This window comes from Jaculus jaculus, chromosome 14 (assembly GCF_020740685.1).
Source record: "Jaculus jaculus isolate mJacJac1 chromosome 14, mJacJac1.mat.Y.cur, whole genome shotgun sequence".
Classification (NCBI taxonomy): Eukaryota; Metazoa; Chordata; class Mammalia; order Rodentia; family Dipodidae; genus Jaculus; species Jaculus jaculus.
Genome location: NC_059115.1, coordinates 3974472 through 3997352, shown reverse-complemented (window position 1 = coordinate 3997352; position 22881 = coordinate 3974472). Strand labels below are relative to the sequence as shown.

General features: G+C 51.2%; 2 protein-coding genes across 2 annotated transcripts; both read right to left on the bottom strand.

The window, feature by feature from the left end:
* Positions 1 to 1152: 1152 nt before the first annotated feature.
* Apoc1 (apolipoprotein C1) lies at positions 1153 to 6903 on the bottom strand. Its single transcript, XM_004670362.2, has 4 exons — positions 6853 to 6903; positions 6663 to 6741; positions 6094 to 6241; positions 1153 to 1303 (listed from the first exon to the last, which is right to left on the bottom strand). The coding sequence occupies exons 2-4, from the start codon at positions 6718 to 6720 to the stop codon at positions 1243 to 1245; spliced, it is 267 nt and encodes an 88-aa protein (XP_004670419.1). The 5' UTR covers positions 6721 to 6741; positions 6853 to 6903; the 3' UTR covers positions 1153 to 1242.
* A 7915-nt stretch (positions 6904 to 14818) lies between these two features.
* Apoe (apolipoprotein E) lies at positions 14819 to 19566 on the bottom strand. Its single transcript, XM_004670291.2, has 4 exons — positions 19448 to 19566; positions 18206 to 18271; positions 17328 to 17508; positions 14819 to 15651 (listed from the first exon to the last, which is right to left on the bottom strand). Exons 2-4 carry the CDS (start codon positions 18246 to 18248, stop codon positions 14925 to 14927), a joined length of 951 nt encoding a protein of 316 aa, XP_004670348.2. The 5' UTR covers positions 18249 to 18271; positions 19448 to 19566; the 3' UTR covers positions 14819 to 14924.
* Positions 19567 to 22881: the final 3315 nt, after the last annotated feature.

The window sequence follows — 22881 nt, the reverse complement described above, 5'->3', positions numbered from 1 at the left end:
ATCCTTTGGCTTTGCAGGCAAGTGCCTTAACTGCTAAGCCATCTCTCCAGCCAGAAACAAAATTTGTTTATTCTTGAAACATACATAGTTTGATAGGTTGCACACCATCACCACTTGTAATGTACCTGCTGATGACCTTGAACTTCTGAGTTTCCTGCCTCAGCCTCCCCAGGGCTGGGATTCGGGTATGAATTCTGCCATGTTTCCATCAAACTCAGAGGAAGCCCTTCATCCTCGGGTAGTGTCTTCCCTACCTCCGTGCAGTCATCTCTGCTCGACGTTTACTAGACTATGGAGTCTCAGGGTGGCCTTGAACTCACGGCAACCCTCCTACCTCTGCCTCCCGAGTGCTGGGATTAAAGGAGTGAGCCAACACGCCTGGCTACTCTCTCTTAGTTTTGTTTTGTTTTTCAAGGCAGAGTCTCCACTCTAGCCCAGGCTGACCTGGAATTCACTCTGTAGTCTCAGGGTGGCTTCGAACTCACAGCAATCCTCCTACCTCTGCCTCCCATGTGCTAGGATGAAAGGCGTGCGCCACCACACCCGGCTTTTTGTGCAACCGGGTTTAAGTGGGCACTGGAGAATCAGACCTAGATGGTCAGGCTTTGCAATCAAGTGCCTTTAACTGCTAAGCTACCTCTTACCAGCCCCTGGAAGTCACTCTGTAGCCCAGGATGGCTTCAAACTCACAGTGATCCTCTTACTTCAGCCACTCACCCACACACTCCTAGTGCTGGGATTAAAGGTATAATACACCACCACACCTGACCTATTTTATCTTTTTTGTTGTTGTTGTTTCCAGGTAGGGTCTCACTCTAGTCCAGTCTGAACTGGAATTCACTACGTAGTCTCAGGGCGGCCTCGAACTCACTCACAGTGATCCTCCTACCTCTGCCTCCCAAATGCTGGGATTAAAGGCGTGTGCCACCTCACCCGGCAATTTTTTAATATTTTTTAGGGGTGGAGGTTGAGGGACAGTCTTGCTCTAGTCCAGGCTGACCTGGAATACGCTATGTCCCAGGCTGGCCTCAAACTCACAGCAATCCTTTTACCTCGGCCTCCCAAGTGCTGGGATTAAAGGCGTGCGCCACCACGCCCGGCTCTCTGTACTCTCCCTCAGTCCCTGTACATCAGTCAAGAAGCACCCATGGGGCAATTCTCCATAGGACTTTTATTGGTGTGAGGCAAGGAGAGACCTGGGGTCTCATGGACAGGTCCTTGCTCAGGCGTGGTCTTCCAGGCTCAGGAGAAAGTGGTCGTGAACTTCTCCTTCACTTTACTCCATGTCTCTGAAAGCCAGTTTCTTAATAAAAAGAGACGGGGACAGGGTTACAAATTCCAATGTCCAGGGCATTCAGACCCCCCCCCAAGCTTCTCCTTTATTAATTTATTTTTTGTTTTACAAAATAGGGTTTCAGTCTAGCACAGGCTGACCTGGAATTCACTCTGTAGTCTCAGGGTGGCTTCGAACTGACATTGATCCTCCTACCTCTGCCTCCTGAGTGTTGGTATTAAAGGCGTGCACCATCACACCCATCTGCTTTATTATTATTATTATATTATTATTATTAATTTGCATGCAGAGAGAGTGGGTGTATCAGGGCCTCTAGCCACTACAAATGAAATCCAGATGCATGTGTCACTTTGGGCATCTGGCTTTAGGTGGGTGCTGGGGAATCAAACCTGGGTTACTAGGCTTTGTAGGTAAGAGCCTTAACCACTGAGAAATCTCTCCACCCTCTGTTTTTCTTTATTGTATTATTTATTTGTTTGAGAGGGAAAGAGTTGGAGTGAAAGAGAGTATGGGCATGTCAGGGCCTCCTGCCCCTACAAACAAATTCTACCCACATGTGCCAGTTTGTATATGTGGCTTTACATAGGTACTGAGGAATTGAACCTGGACCATCAGGTTTTGTAAGCAAGTGCCTTTCACTGCTGAGCCACCTCTGTAGCACACTTGCCCTATCTCTTTTTATTTTTGAGGTAGGGTCTCCCTCTAGCTCAGGCTGACCTGGAATTCACTATGTAGTCTCAGGTGGCCTCGAACTCACAGCGATCCTCCTACCTCTGCCTCCCGAGTGCTGGGATTAAAGGCGTGCGCCACCACACCCGGCTATCTTAAGTTTTTATTTATTTATTTGAGGGGGAGAGAGAATGGGCACACCAGGACCTCCAGTTACTGCAAATGAACTCCAAACACATGTGCCACTTTATGCATCTGGTTTTACGTGGGTCCTGGGGTTTCGCTGACAAGCAAATCAACCGGGACGTCCCAATCTCTCCAGCCCCAACACCTGCTTTTTAATTTAATTTAATTTTTTAATTTTGTTTTGTTTTGAGACATGATCTCATGTCATTGAAGATAAACTTCTGATCCTCTGAACTCCACCTGCTTCGGGCTGGGTTACAAACACGTACCTGCACACGCAGCGAGGCCTGCCTTTTCTTGCTTCTAACCCTTTGCCCAAGTCTGCTCTTGCACGAGCTGTGCCTACTCACTCTGGCCTCCCTCCTGGGCCCACTGCTATCCTCCTTACCCAGAAGGCTAGCTTCTCTTATCTCTGCATCTTCCTGCCCCAAAGCCTCTGCACTTTCCCACAAGGAACTTTCCTGCCAAGTACAGGACCTAGCTGCAAGCTCCTAATCAAATGCAGATCACAAATGAAGGATTGTTTACTTGCCAAAGAGAACAAAAGTTGGCAAACATGTTTACAACCTACCAGGCTGTTGTTCAGGCCTCACCTTTATTTCTCACCAGAATTAGGCCCACTTTTATGTTGTTGTTGTTTTGAGACCGGATCTGGGTATGTAGCACGAGCTGACCTTGAACTCCTACGCCTGAACAGCCTCCTCAGCTCACACTGTCCCTCGGGGACTCTGGGGTCTGGTTCCTGTCTCAAGCCCTTACACCTGCAGCTGCGCTCTGAGTGTGTAAAAAGCCCTCCTTTGGGGCTGGAGAGATGGCTTAGCGGTTAAGCGCTTGCCTGTGAAGCCTAAGGACCCCGGTTCGAGGCTCAGTTCCCCAGGACCCACGTTAGCCAGATGCACAAGGGGGTGCACGCGTCTGGAGTTCGTTTGCAGAGGCTGGAAGCCCTGGCGCACCCATTCTCTCTCTCTCCCTCTATCTGTCTTTCTCTCCGTGTCTGTCGCTCTCAAATAAATAAATAAATAAATAATTTTTTTAAAAAAGCCCTCCTTTGATGCTCTGGGGTCTTAATTTCATACTTCCTAATAATCTGCTTTCTGGCTTGTTTTGGGGGGGAGAGGTTGGTTTTTTTGAGGTAGGGCTTCACTCTAGCCCAGGCTGACCTGGAATAGTCTCAGGGTGTCCTCAAACTCATGGTGATCCTCCTACCTTTGCCTCCCAAGTGCTGGGATTAAAGGTGTGCGCCACCATGCCTGGCTATTTATTTATTAGCAGAGAAAAAATCAGCACATCATGGCCTCCAAGCCCTACACACGGACTCCAGGTGCATGCACCACTTTGTGCACCTGGCTTTATATGAGTACTTGGGACTTGAACCTAGGTTGTTAGGCTTTGCAGGCAAGTGCCTTAACCGCTGAAGCATCTCTCCAGCCTTCCTTAATCCACCTTCTCTATGAGGTGCCTCCTCAGATCATCTAAACTATAGAACCTGGGCTGAAGAGATGGTTTAGTGGTTAACGCGTTTGCCTGCAAAGCCAAAGGATCCCGGTTCAATTCTCCAGGACCCACGTAAACCAGATGCACAAGGTGTGCATGCGTCTGGAGTTTGTTTGCAGTGGCTGGATGCCCTGGTGTGCCCATTCTCTCTCCCTCTTTCTCTCTCTCAAATAAATTAATTAAAAATATAAACCGTAGAGCCTCAGCTTGCAAAGCTCCCAAGGTGCCCCTCCAAACCCTACTACCTCCTCTCCTTGTCTATGAGACTCATGGTAGATCCAACTTTTCTTGCTTGCTTGTTTTGTTTTTCTTGGTAGGGTCTCACTCTAGCCCAGGCTGACCTGGAATCCACTATGTAGTCTCAGGGTGGCCGCAGAATTACAGCGATCTTCCTACCTCTGCCTCCCGAGTGCTGGGATTAAAAGTGTGCGCTGCCATGCCTGGCTCCATATTTCTTTTTATTTATCTATTAGACAGGGAGAGGGAGAGAAAAAAAGCAAGAGGGAATGGGCATGCCAGGGCCTCCAACCACTGCAAACGGACGCCAGACCCACGTGCCACCTTCTGCATCTGGTTTATGTGAGTATTGGAGAATTGAACATGGGATGGGTTGTTAGACTTTGCAGACAGGTGATTCAATCACTAAGCCACGATGCACCACCCATCCTCTCTCCCTCCCTCCTCTCTCTCTATATATATGTTTGTTTGTTTGTTTTTGGAGATAGGGTTTCACTTTAGCTCAGGCTGGCCTGGAATTCACTATGTATTCTCAGGGTGGCCTCAAACTCAAGGCAATCCCCCTACCTCTGCCTCCTGAGTACTGGGATTGAAGGCATGCGCCACCACAACCACCTTAAAATAAAATTTTAAATATCACATATGGCTGGGCGTGGTGGTACACGCCTTCAATCCCAGCACTCAGGAGACAGAAGTAGGAGGAACACTGTGAGTTCCAGGTCAGCCTGGGGCTAGAGTGAGAGCCTACCTCAAAAAAAAAAGAAATTCAAATACGGACCCTGAGGGGTTTGGGGCGGTTAATGATTACTTGGGCAGGGAAGACATTTTATTTTCTTCAGTGGTGTAGCCAGTGGTAAATTGCCTGTGCTCCAGCAGATACTCTCCACTCATGCTAGTGCCAACAGCACTAATTAAACGAAATGGGGAGGCTGGAGGGATAGCTTAGTGGTTAAGGCGTTTGCCTGCAAAGCCAAAGGACCCAGGTTCGATTCCCCAGGACCCACGTTAGCCAGATGCACAAGGGGGCGCACACATCTGGAGTTCGTTCGCAGCAGCTGGGGCCCTGGCTCAACCCATTCTGTCTCTCTGTCTCTCTCCCTCCCTCTTTCCTTTCCCTGTCAAATAAATAAATTAAAATAAAATATTAAATGAAAAAATGGAATGGGTAACCAAAAGAAAAAAGTAAACTTGCAGAGCTGGTGGCTCACACCTTTAATCCCAGCACTCAGGAGGCAGAGGTAGGAGGTAGGATGGCTGTGAGTTTGAGGCCAGCCTGAGACTACATAGTGAATTCCAGGTCAGTCTAGGCTAGAGCAAGACCTTACCTCAAAAACCCAAAAGACAGAGACTGAGGGGTGCAATTGAGGAGAATATGATTAAAATATATTCTACATGGGTATAAAGTTGTCAAAAATAAAATAAGGGCTAGAGAAATGATTTAGTGGTTAAGGTGCTTGCCTGCAAAGCCAAAGGACCTAGGTTTAGGACCCACATAAAGCCAGATGCACAAAGTGGCACGTGGGTCTGGAGTTCATTTGCAGTGGCTGGAGGCCCTGGCATGCCCATTCCCTCCCTCTCTCTCTGCCGCTTTCTCTCAAATAAATAAATAAAAATTAAAAACAACATTAAAAAGTAAATAAAAGCTAGGCGTGGTGGTGCACACCTTTAATCCCAGCATTTGGGAGGCAGAGGTAGGAGGATCGCTGTGAGGCCACCTTGAAACTACATAGTGAATTCCAGGTCAGCCTGGGCTAGAGCAAGATCCTACCTCAAGTAAATAAATAAATAAATAAGATAAAGAAAACAAACTTTGGGGGGGGAAGGAAGATGGCTCAGCTGTTAAAGGTGCTTGCTTGCAAAGCTTGCCTGCCAGGGTTCGATTCCTCAGTATCTGAGTGAAGCCAGGTGCTCAAGGAGTACATGCGGCTGAAGTCTGTTTGCAGAGGCAAGAGACTCTGGCGTCTCTCTACAAATAAATAAATAAATAAGAGACTTCTCTAACAGGTGGGGCCTTAAAGTCCGGGACCCTGGTCCCTGGACTGGGAGGACCTTCAGCCCTAGCTCTGTGACCCCAGGGGCAATGGGAGCCTCTCTTCTGGGTTCAATCTCCCCCACCCCCATGCACCAGTTTTGGACTGTCCCCCAAGGTTTTTTTCTTAGACACTCTCCCACCCCCCGGCCAGAACTTTCCCGTGCCCTGAAAATGTCCTAACCGGGTCTTGGACAAAATTTCCTTCTGTTTGATGTGGTCAATGGCCGCCCGGGCCTTATCCTCCAAGGTGTTCCCAAACTCCTTCAGCTTATCCGGTAGGCCCTCCAATGTGCTGGAGATGTCTGGGGCCGCCTGGGCTGGGGCTGGGCCTGCTCACAAGGACAGCAAGGGATGCAAACATGTCAGAATCGGGAGAGGGTCTCGGAGCGACCCCAGGGGACTCTGGTGACCGGCAACTGCCTTGCTTCCTACTGCAAACCCCATCTGCCTGAAACCACTCACGCCCCGCCCCCTCGAGGTAGATCAGCCAATCCCAGGGGGCCATTCCTCATACGTCATCAGTCGCTAGGGCTCTCTGGGCAGAATTGCTGTCTGCAGTACAGACCTTTACAGATAGATTTTCTTTTTCTGTCTTTTTTTTTTTTTGAGTCCCTCCTGCTACGTCGGATGGGGTGACACAGGAAAGGTGACACAGAAGCGTGCTGGGGTGGGGACGGGCTGTCACCGATAATCCTCGGAGCCTGGTGTCCAGGGTTCAAGGCCAGCTTCACGGGTGTTCGAGGCGCTTACCTTCCAGGGTCATGGCCAGGACCACCACCAGGACGGGCAGCGCGAGCGAAAGCCTCATGGCGAGGGCGGGAGGGGCGGCCTGGGGGCACACGCGCGTGGAAGCGGTCACCCGCACGCCCCCTTGCCACCCCGACCCCACCGCCTCCCCTCGCTTTGGCTGGGAGAGGGGAGCACCTGACCGTGCACTCACCTGGGCGGGTCGGGCAGGCTGGGGTGCAGAGGTCCCGGGCTGCCTCGGGGCTTTTATCCGGCTGGGGAGGGGGCGGGGCAGGCTCCTTTCCCTCCCTCTGAGCCTCCCTCCTGGCCTTCGGGCCTACCCGCCTTTCTCATTTTTTTCCCTCTTTTCTTTCTTCCTTCCTCTATTTCTTTTTCTTATTTTTTAAAATGTAAATATATTTTATTTACTTATTTCTTTGAAAAAGAGGCAGAGAGAGAGCATTTGCACGCCAGGGACTCCAGCCGCCGCAAACGAACTCCTCCAGATGCATGTGCCCCCTTGTGCATCTGGCTTAATTGGGTCCTGGGGAATCGAACCGGGATCCTTTGGCTTTGCAGGCAAACATCTTAACTGCTAGGCTATGTCTCCAGTCCCCCTTTTTAAAATTTAATTTAATTTTTTTTTTTTTTTTTTCGAGGTAGGGTATTACTCTACCCTAGGCGGACCTGGAATTCACTATGTAGTCTCAGGGTGGCCTCGAACTCAAGGTAATCCTCCTACTTCTGCCTCCCTGGTGCTGAGATTGAAGGCATGTGCCACCATGCTCAGCTTTTTATTTTATTTTATTTTAATTTGGTTTCTCGAGGTAGGTTCTCACTCTAGCCAAGGCTGACCTGGAATTCACTGTAGTCTCAGGCTGGCCTTAAATTCATGGCAATCCTCCACCTCTGCCTCCCTGGTGCTGGGATTAAAGGCATGCACCACCATGCCATGCTCAGCTTTTTATTTTATTTATTAATTTTATTATTTATTTATTTATTTTTGGTTTCTCAAGCCAGGGTCTCACTGTAGCTCAGGCTGACCTGGAATTCACTATGTAGCCTCAGGTTTTATTTTATTTTTATTTGCATGGAGAGGGAGAGATACCAGAGAGAATGAGCACGCCAGGGCCTCCAGCCACTGCAGACAAACTGCAGATGCTTGTGCCACTTTGTGCATCTGGCTTCATGTGGGTTCTAAGGAGTGGAACTCACCTCTCTCTTCCTTGTCCCGTCCCTTTCTTGTGAGCCTTCTCGGCTTACCTTCTTCCTCCTGGACACTAGGGCCTGGCTTCTGTCTCACATTACCTCTGGTGGTCTTCTGATTGACTGATGTATTTATTGATTTATTTTTAGAGACAGAGAGAAGGACAGTGAGAGAAAGAGAGAGAGAGAGATTGAAGAGAGAAAGAGAGAGACAGTGAGTGAGCCAGGGCTTCTAGCTGCATCTGGCTTACATGGGACCTAGAGTATCGAACCTGGGTCCTTAGGCAAGGCAGGCAAACACCTCTGATGGGCTTTATAACTTGCAGGTTCCCACAGTTTTTACCCTCCCATACCTCCTTTGGTGTTCCTAGGGTCTTAACTTGACACTCGCTAACCGCCTCCCTTGTTTAGAAGGCACCTCTTGAATGCCTTCAATCCTAGCACTTGGGAGGCAGAAGTAGGAGGATCACAAGGCCACCCTAAGACTGCAGAGGGAATTCCAGGTCAGCCTGGGCTAGAGCAAGGCCCTACCTCAAAAAACAAAACAAAATAAATAGAAGGGCGGGGAGTGGTGGTGGTACACACCTTTAATCCCAGCACTCGGGAGGCAGAGGTAGGAGTATAGCCATGAGTTCGAGGCCACCCTGAGACTACAGAGTGCATTTCAGGTCAGCCTGGGCTAGAGTGAGACTCTTACCTCGAAAATCCAAAAATAAATTAAAAAATAACTAAAATAAAAATAATTGGAAGGCACCTCTTCGGTTAAACTTCAGAACCTCAGTTTGTAAAGCTACCCCCTCAACTCACTCTCTCTCTTTCTCTTTCTCTCTCTCTCTCTCTCTCTCACACCCCACCTGGATGGATGCCATGAATTTTCTATTTGCTCTTGGTCAGCCTCCCAGGCCCCTCCTGGCCCCAAGCCTGGCCCCCACCACCTCCCTCCACCACATCCTTTTCCCTCAAGGCTGGAGTCCAAGGCCTTCCCATCCCCCAGCTGGTTGTCTTTGACCGCCAGTGACCCCTGGCAGTTGGTGGATGGGTGGCTGGAGGCCCTGGACTCTAGGTTGGCTGGCCTGGTGCCCCTGAAACCCACGTGTCAGCTCTGAGGAGGGGGGGCTGTGAAAGGGGCGACACAGACTAGACTCTGGCTGTATTGCAACATCTCTGAGGCCAACTCACAGCTTCTTCTAGTTCCCTGTGGGCACTAGGCTTTTGTTTCTGGGACAGAGCTGGGTGCCATCCTCGGACAGCCATCTGAATAAAATAGCAGCTCCCCCGTTCCTCCCAGTCTCATCCTGAACCCTTCGGGGACTGGGTGTCCTTCTTACAAATGGGGAAACTGAGGAATGACAACGTGCAGTAGAAGGGAGAGGTTCTTTGGTTCTGCACTTGTTAATGCTCCAAGCTGTCCTTCTGGCCCTCGCTGGGGTCAGCCAAGTGCCCCATAGGACTCCTGCTAACCCTTGTTTCCCAATGTCCTTCCTTTGTCCCTGTCCCAAACTTCTGGGGCGTTGCAGAAGTGGATTACCACTCTCTGCTTAGAAGTCTCCAGCCCCCAGGGGCTGGAGAGATGGCTTAGCATTTAAGGCACTTGCCTGTGAAGCCTAAGGACCCAGGTTCAATTCTCCAGGACCCACGCAAGCCAGATGCACAAGGTGGCGCATGCGTCTGGAGTTCAGTTGCAGTGGCTGGAGGCCCTGGTGCTCCCATTCTCTCTCTCTCTCTGTTTGCCTCTTTCTCTCCCTCCAACTGTCTCCCAAATAAATAAAGAAATAAAAATAAAATATTGTCAAAAAAATAGCCGGGCGTGGTGATGCACACCTTTAATCCCGGCATTTAGGAGTATTGCTGTGAGTTTGAGGCCACCTGAGACTACATAGTGAATTCCAGATCAGCCTGGGCTAGAGTGAGGAAAAAATAAAAAAGGTTCCAGTCCTGAACAGGATGAGGTAACCCACGACTCATCCCAGCATTTGGGAAGACAGGGGGCCGGAAGATTAGAAATTCAAGCCCAGTCTTGTCTACCCCAATCTAGGTTACATGAGATCCTTTCTCAACAACAAAACAAGGAGTAGACATTGATCTGCAGGACAATGCTTCCCTAATAATCATGATCAGGTTCAATCTCCAGCAGCAAAAAAAAAAAAAAAAAAAAAAGACAACACACTCAGCCAGGCGCCATAGTGTATGCCAGGCAGCTCCAGAGAGGCAGAGGTAGGAAGATTGCAGTGAGTTCAAAGGCAGCCTGGGCTAGAGCGAGACTCTACCGTGAACAAGTCTGTACTCATGAGAACTCAATATTCAGCTCTCAGTTAGTATTGGTGGCACAGACTTGTAAATTCCAGCACTTGGGAGCCTGAGGCAGGAGGATTGAGTGTTTACAACCAGGGCTGGAGGGATGGCTTAGCAGTTAAAGCATTTGCCTGCAAAGCCAAAGGACCCAGGTTTGGTTCCCCAGGATCCACGTTAGCCAGATGCACAAAGGGGCACAAGTGTCTCCTCTCTCCCTCTTTCTTTCTTCCTTTTTTTTTTTTTTTTTTTGGGTTTTCGAGGTAGGGTCTCACTTTTTAGCTCAGGCTCACCTGGAATTCTCTATGTAGTCTCAGGGTGGCCTTGAACTCATGGTGATCCTCCTATCTCTACCTCCCGAGTGCTGGGATTAAAGGCGTGTGCCACCACGCCCGGCCTCTCTCCCTCTTTCTCTGTCAAATAAATACATAAATAAAAATGAAATATTTAAAACCAGCCTGGGTCACCCTATCTGTGAAATTCTTTCTGTGAGAGAATGGCTGTTGTCCCCACCCCCACTGACACTTGGGGACACTGAGGTTCTAAGAGGGTGTAGCCCTCGCCCCTGGGCACGCCCCTGCCTCTCAGCCCACTGACCCTTCTCCTTACTGCTCCTTGTGAATCATCTCTGGGAGTAGTGCCCGCCTGCAGATGGGTGCTGAGAACTGTGCCAGAGAAAACTCCAGGCTCAGGGTGTGCCAATGCACTGGGGGACTGGGGGGAAGGCCAGGCCCGAGACACAGCTCAAGCCCTGGCCTGCCCCTGTAGGTGGGAGTCGTGTTGTGTCCCTGAGCACTGAGGGGTGGGAGGGAAAGCCAGCAGCCAGGGGCTCCTCAGCTTCTGAGTGCCAGCTCCCAGATGGGCATGCCACTCACACTGGGACAAGAAGGTGCTGCTCTGCAGAGTCATCAGACTACATCCAGCCTCTGGGGCCTATTGGAAAGACAAAAGGCAGACAACGTTGCTCCGGGAGAGGAGGGTGGAGAAACTGGGTGAGGCTCAAGGGGGTGCACGCATCTGGAGTTCCTTTCCAGTGGCTGGAGATCCTGGCAAGCCCATTGTTTCTCTCTCTCTCTCTCAAATAAATAAATAAATAAAATATATTAAGAGGGCTGGAGAGATGGCTTAGTGGTTAAGCGCTTGCCTGTGAAGCCTAAGGACCCCGGTTCGAGGCTCAGTTCCCCAGGACCCACGTTAGCCAGATGCACAAGGGCGCACGCGTCTGGAGTTCGTTTGCAGAGGCTGGAAGCCCTGGCGCGCCCATTCTCTCTCTCTCTCCCTCTATCTGTCTTTCTCTCTGTGTCTGTCGCTCTCAAATAAATAAATAAAAAATTAAAAAAATATATATATATATTAAGAAAAAAAGAGCCGGGCGTGGTGGCACACGCCTTTAATCCTAGCACTCGGGAGGCAGAGGTAGGAGGATTACCGTGTGTTCGAGGCCACCCTGAGACTCCATAGTGAATTCCAGGTCAGCCTGGGCTAGAGTGAGACCCTACCTCAAAAAACAAAAAGAACAAACAACCAACCACCAAAACAAAACAAAACAAAACAAAAACTAAAGAAAGAACCCTAAAAAGCCCTATGTAGTGGCATATGCCTTTAATCCCAGCACTTGGGAGGCAGAGGTAGGAGGATCACCTTGAGTTCAAGGCCAGACTGAGACTACATAGTGAATTCCAAGTCAGCCTGAGTTAGAGTGAGACCCTACTTTGAAAAATCAAAAGAAAAAAATAAAAAGAAGAAGAAAGAAAGAAAAAAAGAAAACAAAGGCAGAGAAGGAAGCTTGAAGGGAACCGGACGGAGACAAGGGGGCGGGGTGTTGAGAAGGAATGGGAATCAGGAGGACTAGAGAGGAGAGAGGAGGCTGCTGAAACAAACCAACATGACCCCTGAGTTTTAGGTCTCAGCAATCTGAGGGACAGGTGTTTAAGATGGAAAGGGGATCACCGTGAGTTCGAGGCCAGCCTGAGACTCCATAGTGAATTCCAGGTCAGACTGGGCCAGAGTGAGACCCTTCCTCGAAAAACAAACCAACCAACCAACCAACCAACCAACCAACCAACCAAAGACCTGGGTTTGATTTTTCCAGTAGCCATATAAAGCCAGATGCACAAAAAGGGGGTGTATGCGTCTGTAGTTTGTTTGCAATAGCTAGAGGCCTTGGTGTATCCATTTTCTCTCTCTCTCCTTCCTTTTTTTTGAGATAGGTCCCCCTCTAGCCCAGGCTGACCTGAAATTCACTATGTCGTCTCAGGGTGGCCTCGAACTCACAGCGATCCTCCTACCTTGGCCTCCTGAGAGCTGGGATTAAAGGTGTGCACCACCATGCCCGCTCTCTCCTTCCTTATAAATAAATAAAATACTACAAAAATATTTTACTTATTTGAGAGAGAAAGAGAAAGGAAGATAGAGAAAGAATGAGTGTGCCAGGGCCTCTAGCCACTGTAAATGAAAAAAAAAAAAACTCCAGACATATGCGCCACCTTGTGCATCTAGCTTGTGTGTGTTTTGGAGAAGTGAACCTGAGTCCTCAGGCTTCAGCCATCTCTCCAGCCCAGTAAATGAAATATTTAAATAAATAAAGATGGGGCCTGGGCTGGAGAGATGGTTTAGTGGTTAAGGCACTTGTCTGCAAAGCCAAAGGACCCAGGTTCAATTCCCCAGGACCAAAATAAAGCCAGACACACAGGATGGCACATACATCTGAAGTTTGTAGGGAATGGATAGAGGCCTTGGTGCACTCATTCTCTCTCTCAAATAAATAAATGATAAAAAAAATAAAGATGGAAGCCAGGCGTGGTGGCACACGCCTTTAATCCCAGCACTCGGGAGGCAGAGGTGGGAAGATCACCGTGAGTTTGAGGCCAGCCTGAGGCTCCATAGTGAATCCCAGGTCAGCCTGGGCTAGAGTGAGACCCTACCTCAGAAACCCCCCCGCCCAAAAAAAAGATGGGGCAGGAGAGAGAGATCCATGGTTAAGGTGTTTGCTTGCAAATCCTTACAGCCTGGGTTCAAGCTCTCAGTACTTAAGTACAACTGGATGCACAAAGTGACCCACGTGTCGGGAGTTTGTTTGCAGTGGTGGAAGCCTTGGTGTATCCACATTCACACTGTGCTTGTCTCTGTCTCTTAAATAATACATAAATAAATACATTTTCTTTCATTGTTAAAATTATTCTCTCTCTTTCCTATTTTATTTTCATTTTTTTAATTAAAAAAATATTTTTTTTTCAGGTTTTCCAGGTAGGGTTTCACTCTAGCTCAGGCTGACTGGGAGTTCACTATGTGGTCTCAGGGTGGCCTCCAACTCACAGCGATCCTCCTACCTCTGCCTCCTAGGTGCTGGAATTAAAGGTGTGTGCAACCATGCCTGGCTAAATAAAAGTATTGTTTAAAAAGATGGAGAGGGCTGGAGAGATAGCTTAGCAAAAGATCCATGTTTGACTCTGAAGATCCTATGTTAGTTAGACACACAAAGGTGAGGCAAGCGCGTAGTCTCACATGCCTGGTAGGTGGTAAAAGCATCTGGAATTTGAATTCAATTGCAGTGGCTGAGTCCCTGGCACCCTGAGCTAGAGTGAGACCCTACCTGGAAAAACCAGAAAACAACAACAACAACAACAACAAAAACAAAACAGTTGGAGATATAGCTCAGCACCAGAGCCCTTGTCTAGAGTCCACAGTGAGGGGCTGGGGGCGTGGCTCAGAGGTAGAGCACTTGTCTAGGATCCACAGTGAGGGGCTGGGGGCGTGGCTCAGAGGTAGAGCACTTGTCTAGGATCCACAGTGAGGGGCTGGGGGCGTGGCTCAGAGGTAGAGCACTTGTCTAGATCCACAGTGAGGGGCTGGGGGCGTGGCTCAGAGGTAGAGCACTTGTCTAGAGTCCACAGTGAGGGGCTGGGGGCGTGGCTCAGAGGTAGAGCACTTGTCTAGATCCACAGTGAGGGGCTGGGGTCGTGGCTCAGAGGTAGAGCACTTGTCTAGGACCCACAGTGAGGGGCTGGGGGCGTGGCTCAGAGGTAGAGCACTTGTCTAGATCCACAGTGAGGGGCTGGGGGCGGGGCTCAGAGGCAGAGCACTTGTCTAGATCCACAGTGAGGGGCTGGGGGCGTGGTTCAGAGGTAGAGCACTTGTCTAGGATCCACAGTGAGGGGCTGGGGGCGTGGCTCAGAGGTAGAGCACTTGTCTAGATCCACAGTGAGGGGCTGGGGGTATGGCTCAGAGGTAGAGCACTTGTCTAGATCCACAGTGAGGGGCTGGGGGCGTGGCTCAGAGGTAGAGCACTTGTCTAGATCCACAGTGAGGGGCTGGGGTCGTGGCTCAGAGGTAGAGCACTTGTCTAGATCCACAGTGAGGGGCTGGGGGCGTGGCTCAGAGGTAGAGCACTTGTCTAGATCCACAGTGAGGGGCTGGGGTCGTGGCTCAGAGGTAGAGCACTTGTCTAGGATCCACAGTGAGGGGCTGGGGCGTAGCTCAGAGGTAGGACACATGTATAGCATGTGCATGGATCCAGGTTTGATCACTAGTCCTGCACACACACACAAAAGGAAAACCCAGAGTTCTAACAAAGCTACACCCACCTGGATTTAAGGGGACGTTAACCATATCAGGACGTGTGGGGCACAAATGATACATGGTGTGTGTGTGTGTGTGTGTGAAAAAGAGACCCAGGAGCAACAGGGTGCTGAGAAGCTTGGCAAACCTTTATTTCGTGAAGACCACCAGGAGGCCAGTGTGGTGTTGGGGGGGGGGCAGGGCGCAGCGGGGGGGGGGGAAAGTGGGGGGCACTCAGTCACTCTCCACGGGCGGCACGGCGGTGGTGGTGGGGTTGGCCTTCACGGTGGCTTGTATCTTTTCCACCAGGCTGGCCCACTGGCGTTGCATATCTTCCACCAGGGGTTCGAACCAGCCCTTGAGGCGGGCCTGGAAGGCCTCGGCCTGCAGGCGCACCAGCTGGGCCTGCTCCTCCACCTTGGCGCGCACCTCCTCCACCTGTTCCCGCACCTCCTCCAGGCGGTCTCGGGCCTGGGTGCCCATCTCCTCGAATCGCCCTCGCAGCCGTTCTCCCAAGGCCTGGGCACGTTCGCGCAGGGGCTGACCGGCCTCGGTGCCCAGAGTGGAGGTCCGCACGCGGGCCTGTTCCACCAGGGGGCCCAGGCGCTCGCGGATGGCACCCACCCCGCGCTCGGCGCCCTCGCGCGCCCCGGCCCGGTACACGGCCAGGCGCTTCTGCAGATCCTCCCAGTCGCGCATCAGGCGCTTGCGCAGCTTGCGCAGGTGCGTGGCGAAGCGAGCCCGCAGCTCCTCGGTGCTCTGGCCCAGCATGGTCTGCACCTCGCTGCGGTACTGGGTCAGCCGATTGCGCACGTCCTCCATGTCCCCGCTCAGCCGAGCCTGCGCCGCCTGCACCTCCTTGGCCAGCCGGGCCCGAGTCTCCTCCGCCATGGGGCCCAACTGGCTATCCAGCTCCGCCTTGTAGGCTTTCACCTCCTTCATGGTCTCGTCCATCAGCACCCTGTGGGCAGAGAGGGTCGAGACCCGGGGGCTGGAGAGATGGCTCAGCGGTTAAGGCACTTGCCTTCAGAGCCCAAGGACTCGAGTTCACTTCCCCAGTCCCCATGTGGAGACAGAGGCACAAAGTGATACCAGCACCTGAAGTCTGTTTGCAGTGGCTGAAGGCCCTGTTTTGCCCATTCTCTCTCCCTTTTCTTGCAAATAAATAGATTTTTTTTTTTTTTGGTGTACGTGTGTGGGGAGGAAGCAGAGAACATGAATAGGAACATAGAAGAGACAGATAATAAAAGGTTAAGGGGTTGTAAAGCCAAAGGATCCCGGTTCGATTTCCCAGGACCCACATAAGCCAGATGCACAAGAAGGCGCAAGTATCCAGGGTTTGTTTGTAGTGGCTGGAGGCCCTGGCATGCCCATTTCTCTCTTTTCCTGCCTGCCTATTTCTGTATGTCTCTCTCTCAGATTAATAAGTAAAAAATAAAATATTTAAAAATATTAATATTAAAGAAAAGATTAAGACAGGGTTCAAGATGAGTGTGGTGGCGCACGCCTTTAATCCCAGCACTCGGTAGGCAGAGGTAGGAGGATCGCCGTGAGTTCGAGGCCACCCTCAGACTACATAGTGAATTCCAGGTCAGCCTGAGCTACAGTGAGACCCTACCTTGAAAAACAAAAACAAACAAAAATAAAGGACGGAGTTCAAGTCACTTGCTTGGAAAGCCTAACTCTAACCCATGGACAGCCAGATGGGGCATGCATCTAGAGTGTGTTTTCAGTGGCATGAGGCCCTGGTGCACCCATATTTTTTTCTCCATTCACAAACAAATAAATACAACTTTATTTGTATTTAAAAAAGAAAAAGAGCTGCCTTTAATCTCAGCACATGGGAGGCAGAGGTAGGAGGACAGTCGTGAGTTTGAGGCCAGCCTGAGACTACAGAGTGAGTTCCAGGTCAGTTTGGGATACAGCAAAACTCTTATCTTGAAAAATGAAACAGAAACACAGATTTAAGGGCTGGAGAGATGGTTCAGCAGTTAAGGTAACTGCCAGCAAAGTCTAACACTCTGAGTTCAATTCCCCAGCACCCAAGTAAAGCCAAGCGCACAAAGTGGTACATGCATTTGGAATTCATTTGCCGCAGCTGGAAGCGTTGGCATGCCCGTTCTCTGTCTCTCTTCACTCTGGCTTTCTTGCATATGATTTTTTTCTTTTTCTTTCTTTTTTTTTTTTTTGAGGTAGGGTTTCACTCTAGCCCCAGGATGACCTGGAATTCACTATCTAGTCTGAAGGTGGCCTTGAACTTACAGCGATCCTCCTACCTCTACCTCCCAAGTGCTGGGATTAAAGCCGTGCGCTACCACGCCCAGCTTTTTAAGAATTATTTTGCATAAGACTTAAAAAAAAATTTATTGTAACTTGTTCTAAGATTAATGAAACTTGGAAAAGTTAATAAATTGAGAGAAAAAAAAATTAAAAATAAGCAAATGAGTACAAGCTGTCTGTAATCCCCAACCCTGAAGGGTAAATAAATGGGGCAGGAGGAGGGACAGCCAAAGGTCACCTGAGGCAATGGGAAGAGGAAGCAAGAAAGGGTGCCGAGAAGGAAACCTAGGTGTGGCGTTTGGGAGGTTACAGAGGCTGCCGCTCAGGAGGAGGGCCAAAGGCGGGGGCGGCACTCACGTCAGTTCCTGGGTGATCTGTGTGGTCATCAGCTCCTCTTGCACCTGGTCAGACAGCGTCTGCACCCAGCGCAGGTAATCCCAGAAACGGCCCAAGGCCTGCTCCCAGGGCTGGCTGCCCTGCCATCCCACCCGATTTGTCAACTCGGCGTCCAGTTCTGGCTCTACCTCCGCCAGGCATCCTGTGAGGAACAAGTTCACGGCTGGGTGAGAGGGGTGGGTGGGCGGTGGTGGGTAAAGCTTCTTACAGCTGTGACACCAGGCGGGCAGGAGAGACGGATGGAATTTGCTTGATCATTTGTTGTGCCCTTCCCGTCCCCCCCCCTCCAACCCCCTAGTGTTGAGAATAAAACCCACCCAGGTCAGCCTGGGCTAGAGTGAGGCCCTACACTGAAAAACCAAAAAACAAGACCCTCCCCCCAAAAAAAGTAGGAACAGCCGGGCGTGGTGGCGCACACCTTTAATCCCAGCACTCGGTAGACAGAGGTAGGAGGATCGCCGTGAGTTCGAGGCCACCGTGAGACTACATAGTGCATTCCAGGTCAGCCTGGGCTAGAGTGAGACACTACCTCGAAAAACAAATCAAGACAAAAAAAAAAAGGTAGGAACGGAGAATAATACCCACGATAGCTTACACTAGATGGGTATATGGAAAGATGATCCCTCCCATTTTGTGGATGGGAAAAATGAGGCCCACAGAGGCCATGAAACAGCAGTCCAGTGCCAGTGTAGGACAGAGTGGTCTCCGACCTAAAACTGCTCTCTCACGGGGCTAGAAAAAGAGCCCCAGGGCTGGAATGGGGGGGGGGGAGGCAGGCACAGGATAATTGGCACAAGTGGGGAGCCAAGGGCGCCAGGGGCAAGTCCGGCCTCTCATACCTGCCAGTAAGGTGACCAGCAGCGTGGCCCACAGAACCTTCATCTTCCGGCCTGCGATTGGCCAGTCTGTGGAGGGAGAAACTGTCCATCAACAGCATCTTCATCCAATCCTAAACGTTTACCCAGCACCCCCACCCCCCACCTCTCTTTGTCCTGTCTTATCTCCGCATTCATCCCCAGGGCGGGTTCCAAAGCCAAAATTCTCCATCTCCTGGGGTTCAAATTCCACCCCCTCCATTCCAACAGACCCCCTCCCCCCGGCCCCAGCAGGGCTCTCCAAAGTCCCACTTCACCTTCCCCTTTCTACCTTTAAGGTCCTGAGCTCCAAAACCCACACTGCTAAATTCCCTTTCCCATTTTGCTATTAATTTAACCCACATTTCACAATCCTCCCCGTGGCGAGCGGACTTTGGGACATCTCTGCCTGTCATCTCAAGTGAGCACTCAGGAAGTTAGGTGGGAGACTTTGAGGCCAGCCTAGGCTCCTTGGTGGGAGCAGGGTGGGGGTCATCCACTATGCATTAAAAAAACTATATTTTCTTTTTTCTCCTCATTTATTTGTTTGTTTGTTTGAGAGAGAACGAAAGAAGCAGAGAGAAAGAGGCAGATAAGAGAGAAAGAATGGGCACGCCAGGGCCCCCAGCCTCTGCAAATGAACTACAGAGGCATGCACCACCTTGTGCATCTGGCTTACGTAGGTCCTAGGGAATCGCACCGGGGTCCTTTGGCTTTGCAGGCAAATGCCTTAACTGCTAAGCCATCTCTCCAGCCCCCCACCCCCCACGCATTTTAGTAAATACTGGGACCTGCTGGGCGTAGTGGCGCACGACTTTAATCCCAGGAAGCAGAGGTAGGAGGATCGCCGTCAGTTCAAAGCCAGCCTGAGACTACAGAGTGAAGTCCAGGTCAGTCTGGGCTACAGCGAGACCCTGCTCGGAAAAACCAAACCCTGGGTCTTTTCCTACAGTTTCAAACACTTCCTCACCCTACCTTCTGGGTTGTCTAGATCACCAGTTGCATGGCCAGTCAGTCCACTGTCCGGGGCTGGTCCTCCAGCCCTTGCATCTGCCCTGACCGGAGCATAAACTAATCCCCTCGGTCAAGTCACCCTGTGGCGCTTTCTGCCTTTTTCTCCTAGCCCCTGACTCGTCTGGAGGCTGGGGAGGAAGGGTGGGGGTGTCCCTTGGTCCCTGGAAAGACTGTTTCTATGGCCCTGTCCCGACCCGCGCCAGCAATTCTTACCAGCTTCCCAAGGTACAGAGAGCTTCGCCTCCCGAGGCTGAGCAGGGTTCCAGGATCCCAAACTCGTACCAGTTATAAGGCTCCCCCTGCTCCGCCCCCTCCCCAAGGCTAGGGCGGGCTGGTCCAACCCCCCTGTCACGCGGAGGAATGTCCTCTTCCCACCTCCCCCTCTTCTTGCACTGAAGGGTGGAGGGAGGTGGGGCTGGGAGGTCTTGTGACAACCCCCCCCAACACCATACTGGTCCCCTGTGAGGGACGTTACTGACATTTCACTCAATAATCCAGGCATCTTTTCCCCTCTTTTCTGGACAGCTGTAGACGTTTGGGAACAAGCCGGCTGCCTGCCACCCAGGGCACTTCTTTTTGTGGGTGCCTGCATACTTTGGGGGGTGGTGGTGGGCTGAGACAGAAGTAAATCGGGGCCCGGGAGTGGTGGCTCACTCGGGAGGCAGAGCTAGGAGGACCGCCTTAAGTTCGAGGCCAGCCTGAGACCACATAATGAATTCCAAGTCAGCCTGGCTAGAGAGAAACCCTACCTGGAAAAACCAAAAACAACAACAACAAAAAAAAGAAATGGGTGTGGGTTGTCCACCAAAAACCTAGGCTTCTGGCATGAATCCTGTTTGAACCCTAACCTCCTCACTTAGTCTTCTGTGGCATCGGAAACAGGATGCCTCCCAAATGAGTTTGAAACTAGCTAGGGCCCTGGAACCTGATGGTAAATGCTTCAGTCCTTACATTGGGTAAACGACCTAGCCTCTCTGAGCATTTTATTTATTTATTTTTAGAGAGAGGGTCTCACCAGGATCCTTCTACCTCAGCCTTCTGGAGTCCTGGGATTACACTGAAGTTTTTGGATCACTTCCTGTCTCTCTTTGTTATATTATTATTTTTTCCTGAGGTAGGGTCGCACCCTAACCCAGGTTGATCTGGCACTCTGTAGTCCCAGGCTGGCCTTGAATTTATGGTGATCCTCTTGCCTTTGGAGTGCCTAGCTCTCTCCCTCTCTTTTCTGAGGTAGGGACGTGCTCTAGCCCAAGCTGACCTGGAATTCACTATGTAGTCTCAGGGCGGCCTCGAACTCACAGCGATCCTTCTACCTTGGCCTCGAGTGGTGAGATTAAAGGCATGTGCCACCACACTCGGCCTCTGTCTCTCTCTCTCTCTTTTTTTTTTTGAGAGTCATGTAGCTCAGGCCTGCTTCCAACTTACTATGAAACCACGGATGACCTTTAACTTCCAACCTCTTCCTTCCACCTCCCAAATGCTGGGAAGTACAAAGCACCATGCTGGGTCAAGCCGCTGGTGATGGAATTCTGGGCTCTCCTTACAGAGCCACATCTCCAGCCCCCTGGATAAGTTTCTTTACCCCATACAATCAAGAAAGTGGCACATGCCTTTAGTCCCAGCGCTGGGGAGGCAGAGGTAGGAGGCTCGCCATGAGTTCGAGGCCACCCTGAGACTACACAGTGAATTCCAGGTCAGCCTGAGCTAGAGTGAGACCCTACCTCAAAAAACAAAACAAAAAAGGAACGTAGCTATGGATAGCTGTGGGCATACCAACTAGATTCTGGCCAAGGGCTGGGAGGGTTGGGGATGCACAAACCTTGGCAGCTTGCTAGCATCAGTGGCCCATAAATGCCTTCTGTTCCCAGAGGGTGGAGGCTAGCAAGATCTGGCTAGCCAAAAGGTGGGAACACCAGCCCCCGTGGGGTGGGCGTCTGCTGCACACCTGGCTCTGGAGAAGCTGTGCCAGGCCAGGCCCAGGCCTGTTACCTTTGGCATCAGGACACCTGGCAGGGAGCAGGTGTGCTGAGGTAGCTTCTCTGGGTCACTAAGGGTCATTTCTCCCCGCCAGTCCCCCCCCCCCCGAACTTTGCCGAGTAAGGGACAGACTAGGTTTCGGTTCCCCTGTCTGGAGAGGGGTCACGCTTCCTGTTGGGTGTGGTGGGGAGCCGTTATGGTCGCCGGGATGGAAACTGAAGGATCTAGAGTTGAGGCCAGTCTGGGCCACATGACGAGACCTTGTTTGTATCTTTGCTTCCTACCTCCTCATTATCCCCTCCCCGCAAAAGGACCAAGGTGTAGCTCTGGCGCAAAGCACTTGCCTGGCAGGCACGAGGTCCTGGGTTCCATCACACAACCACCACCAAACACACACACAAAAATCCTATTAGCACTTGAGAGCAGAGGTAGGAGTTCAAGGCCAGCCTGGTCTAGAGCAAGACCCAACCTCAAAAAAAAAAAAAACAAAAAAAAAAGCCGGGCGTAGTGGCACATGCCTTTAATCCCAGCACTCGGGAGGCAGAGGTAGGAGGATTGCCTTGAGTTCGAGGCCACCCTGAGACTCCATAGTGAATTCCGGGTCAGCCTGGGCTACAATGAGACCCTACCTCGAAAAACCAACCCCCCTCAAAAAAAAGCGGGGGGGGGGCGCTGGAGAGGTGGCTTAGAGGTTAAAGCGTTTGCCTACCAAGCCAAAGGACCCACGTTAGCCAGCTACACAAAGGGGGTTCACGTGTCTGGAGTTCACTTGCAGTGGCTAGAGGCCCTGGCGCGCCCATTCTCTCTTTCCCTCTTTCCCTGTCAAAAATACATAAATAAATCTTGGGGCTGGAGAGATGGCTTAGTGCTTGCTTCTGAAGCCTAAACATCCCGGTTCAAGGCTGTTTCCCAGGACCCACGTAAGCCAGATGCACAAGGGGGCGCACGCATCTGGAGTTTGCAGTGGCTGGAGGCCCTGAGGCGGCCATTCCCTGGCTCTCTGCTCTCAAGTAAGTAAACATATGAAAAAAAATCAAATCTTGACTGCTCAGCGCTGGGTGAGTAGACAGGGAGGTAGAGTATGGCCGAATGGTCCCTGCAGAACCCAGCCCAGGCCACCAGATGGTCCCCTACAATGGACAGTGTCCACCACTGAGGTCCATGAAGGCCTGGTCAGTCAGGAGAGGCTTCTAGCCCCTTCCTTCCCCGGGCCAGCTACTAGTGCTTTCCCGAGGCTTCTGCGCGCTAGCCTTCCCGTCACAAGTCTCAAACCCTCCAGCCGCAGTTTTCCCTGGCATTTGTTCACACCCTGCAGTCCCATCTCCCTGCCCCCCATCCCTGCTGTTTGTTTGCGGAGGCAAAGTCCACTGCCACGGCTCTGGCTGGGGCATCGAAGGGGCGAGGGAGCTCGAGGCAATGCCCTCGCGGTGGGGCAGGCTCTGCGGCGTCCCTGCGGGAAGTCCCCAGCGGGCTGTGACCCCCGCAAGTTTCAGGGAGCCCGCTCCCGCGGCTCTCGGCGCCCCCTGCTGCCAGCTACGGGGCACACCAGGCCGAAAGGTTCCAGAAGGGCCAGGGACTTGGGGAAACCAAGGACTCCCCGTATCCGTTTTTTTTTCCATGTGTATTTTTTCTTTTTTTTTTTTTTTCTGCAAAATGTCCCGGTTCTTCCA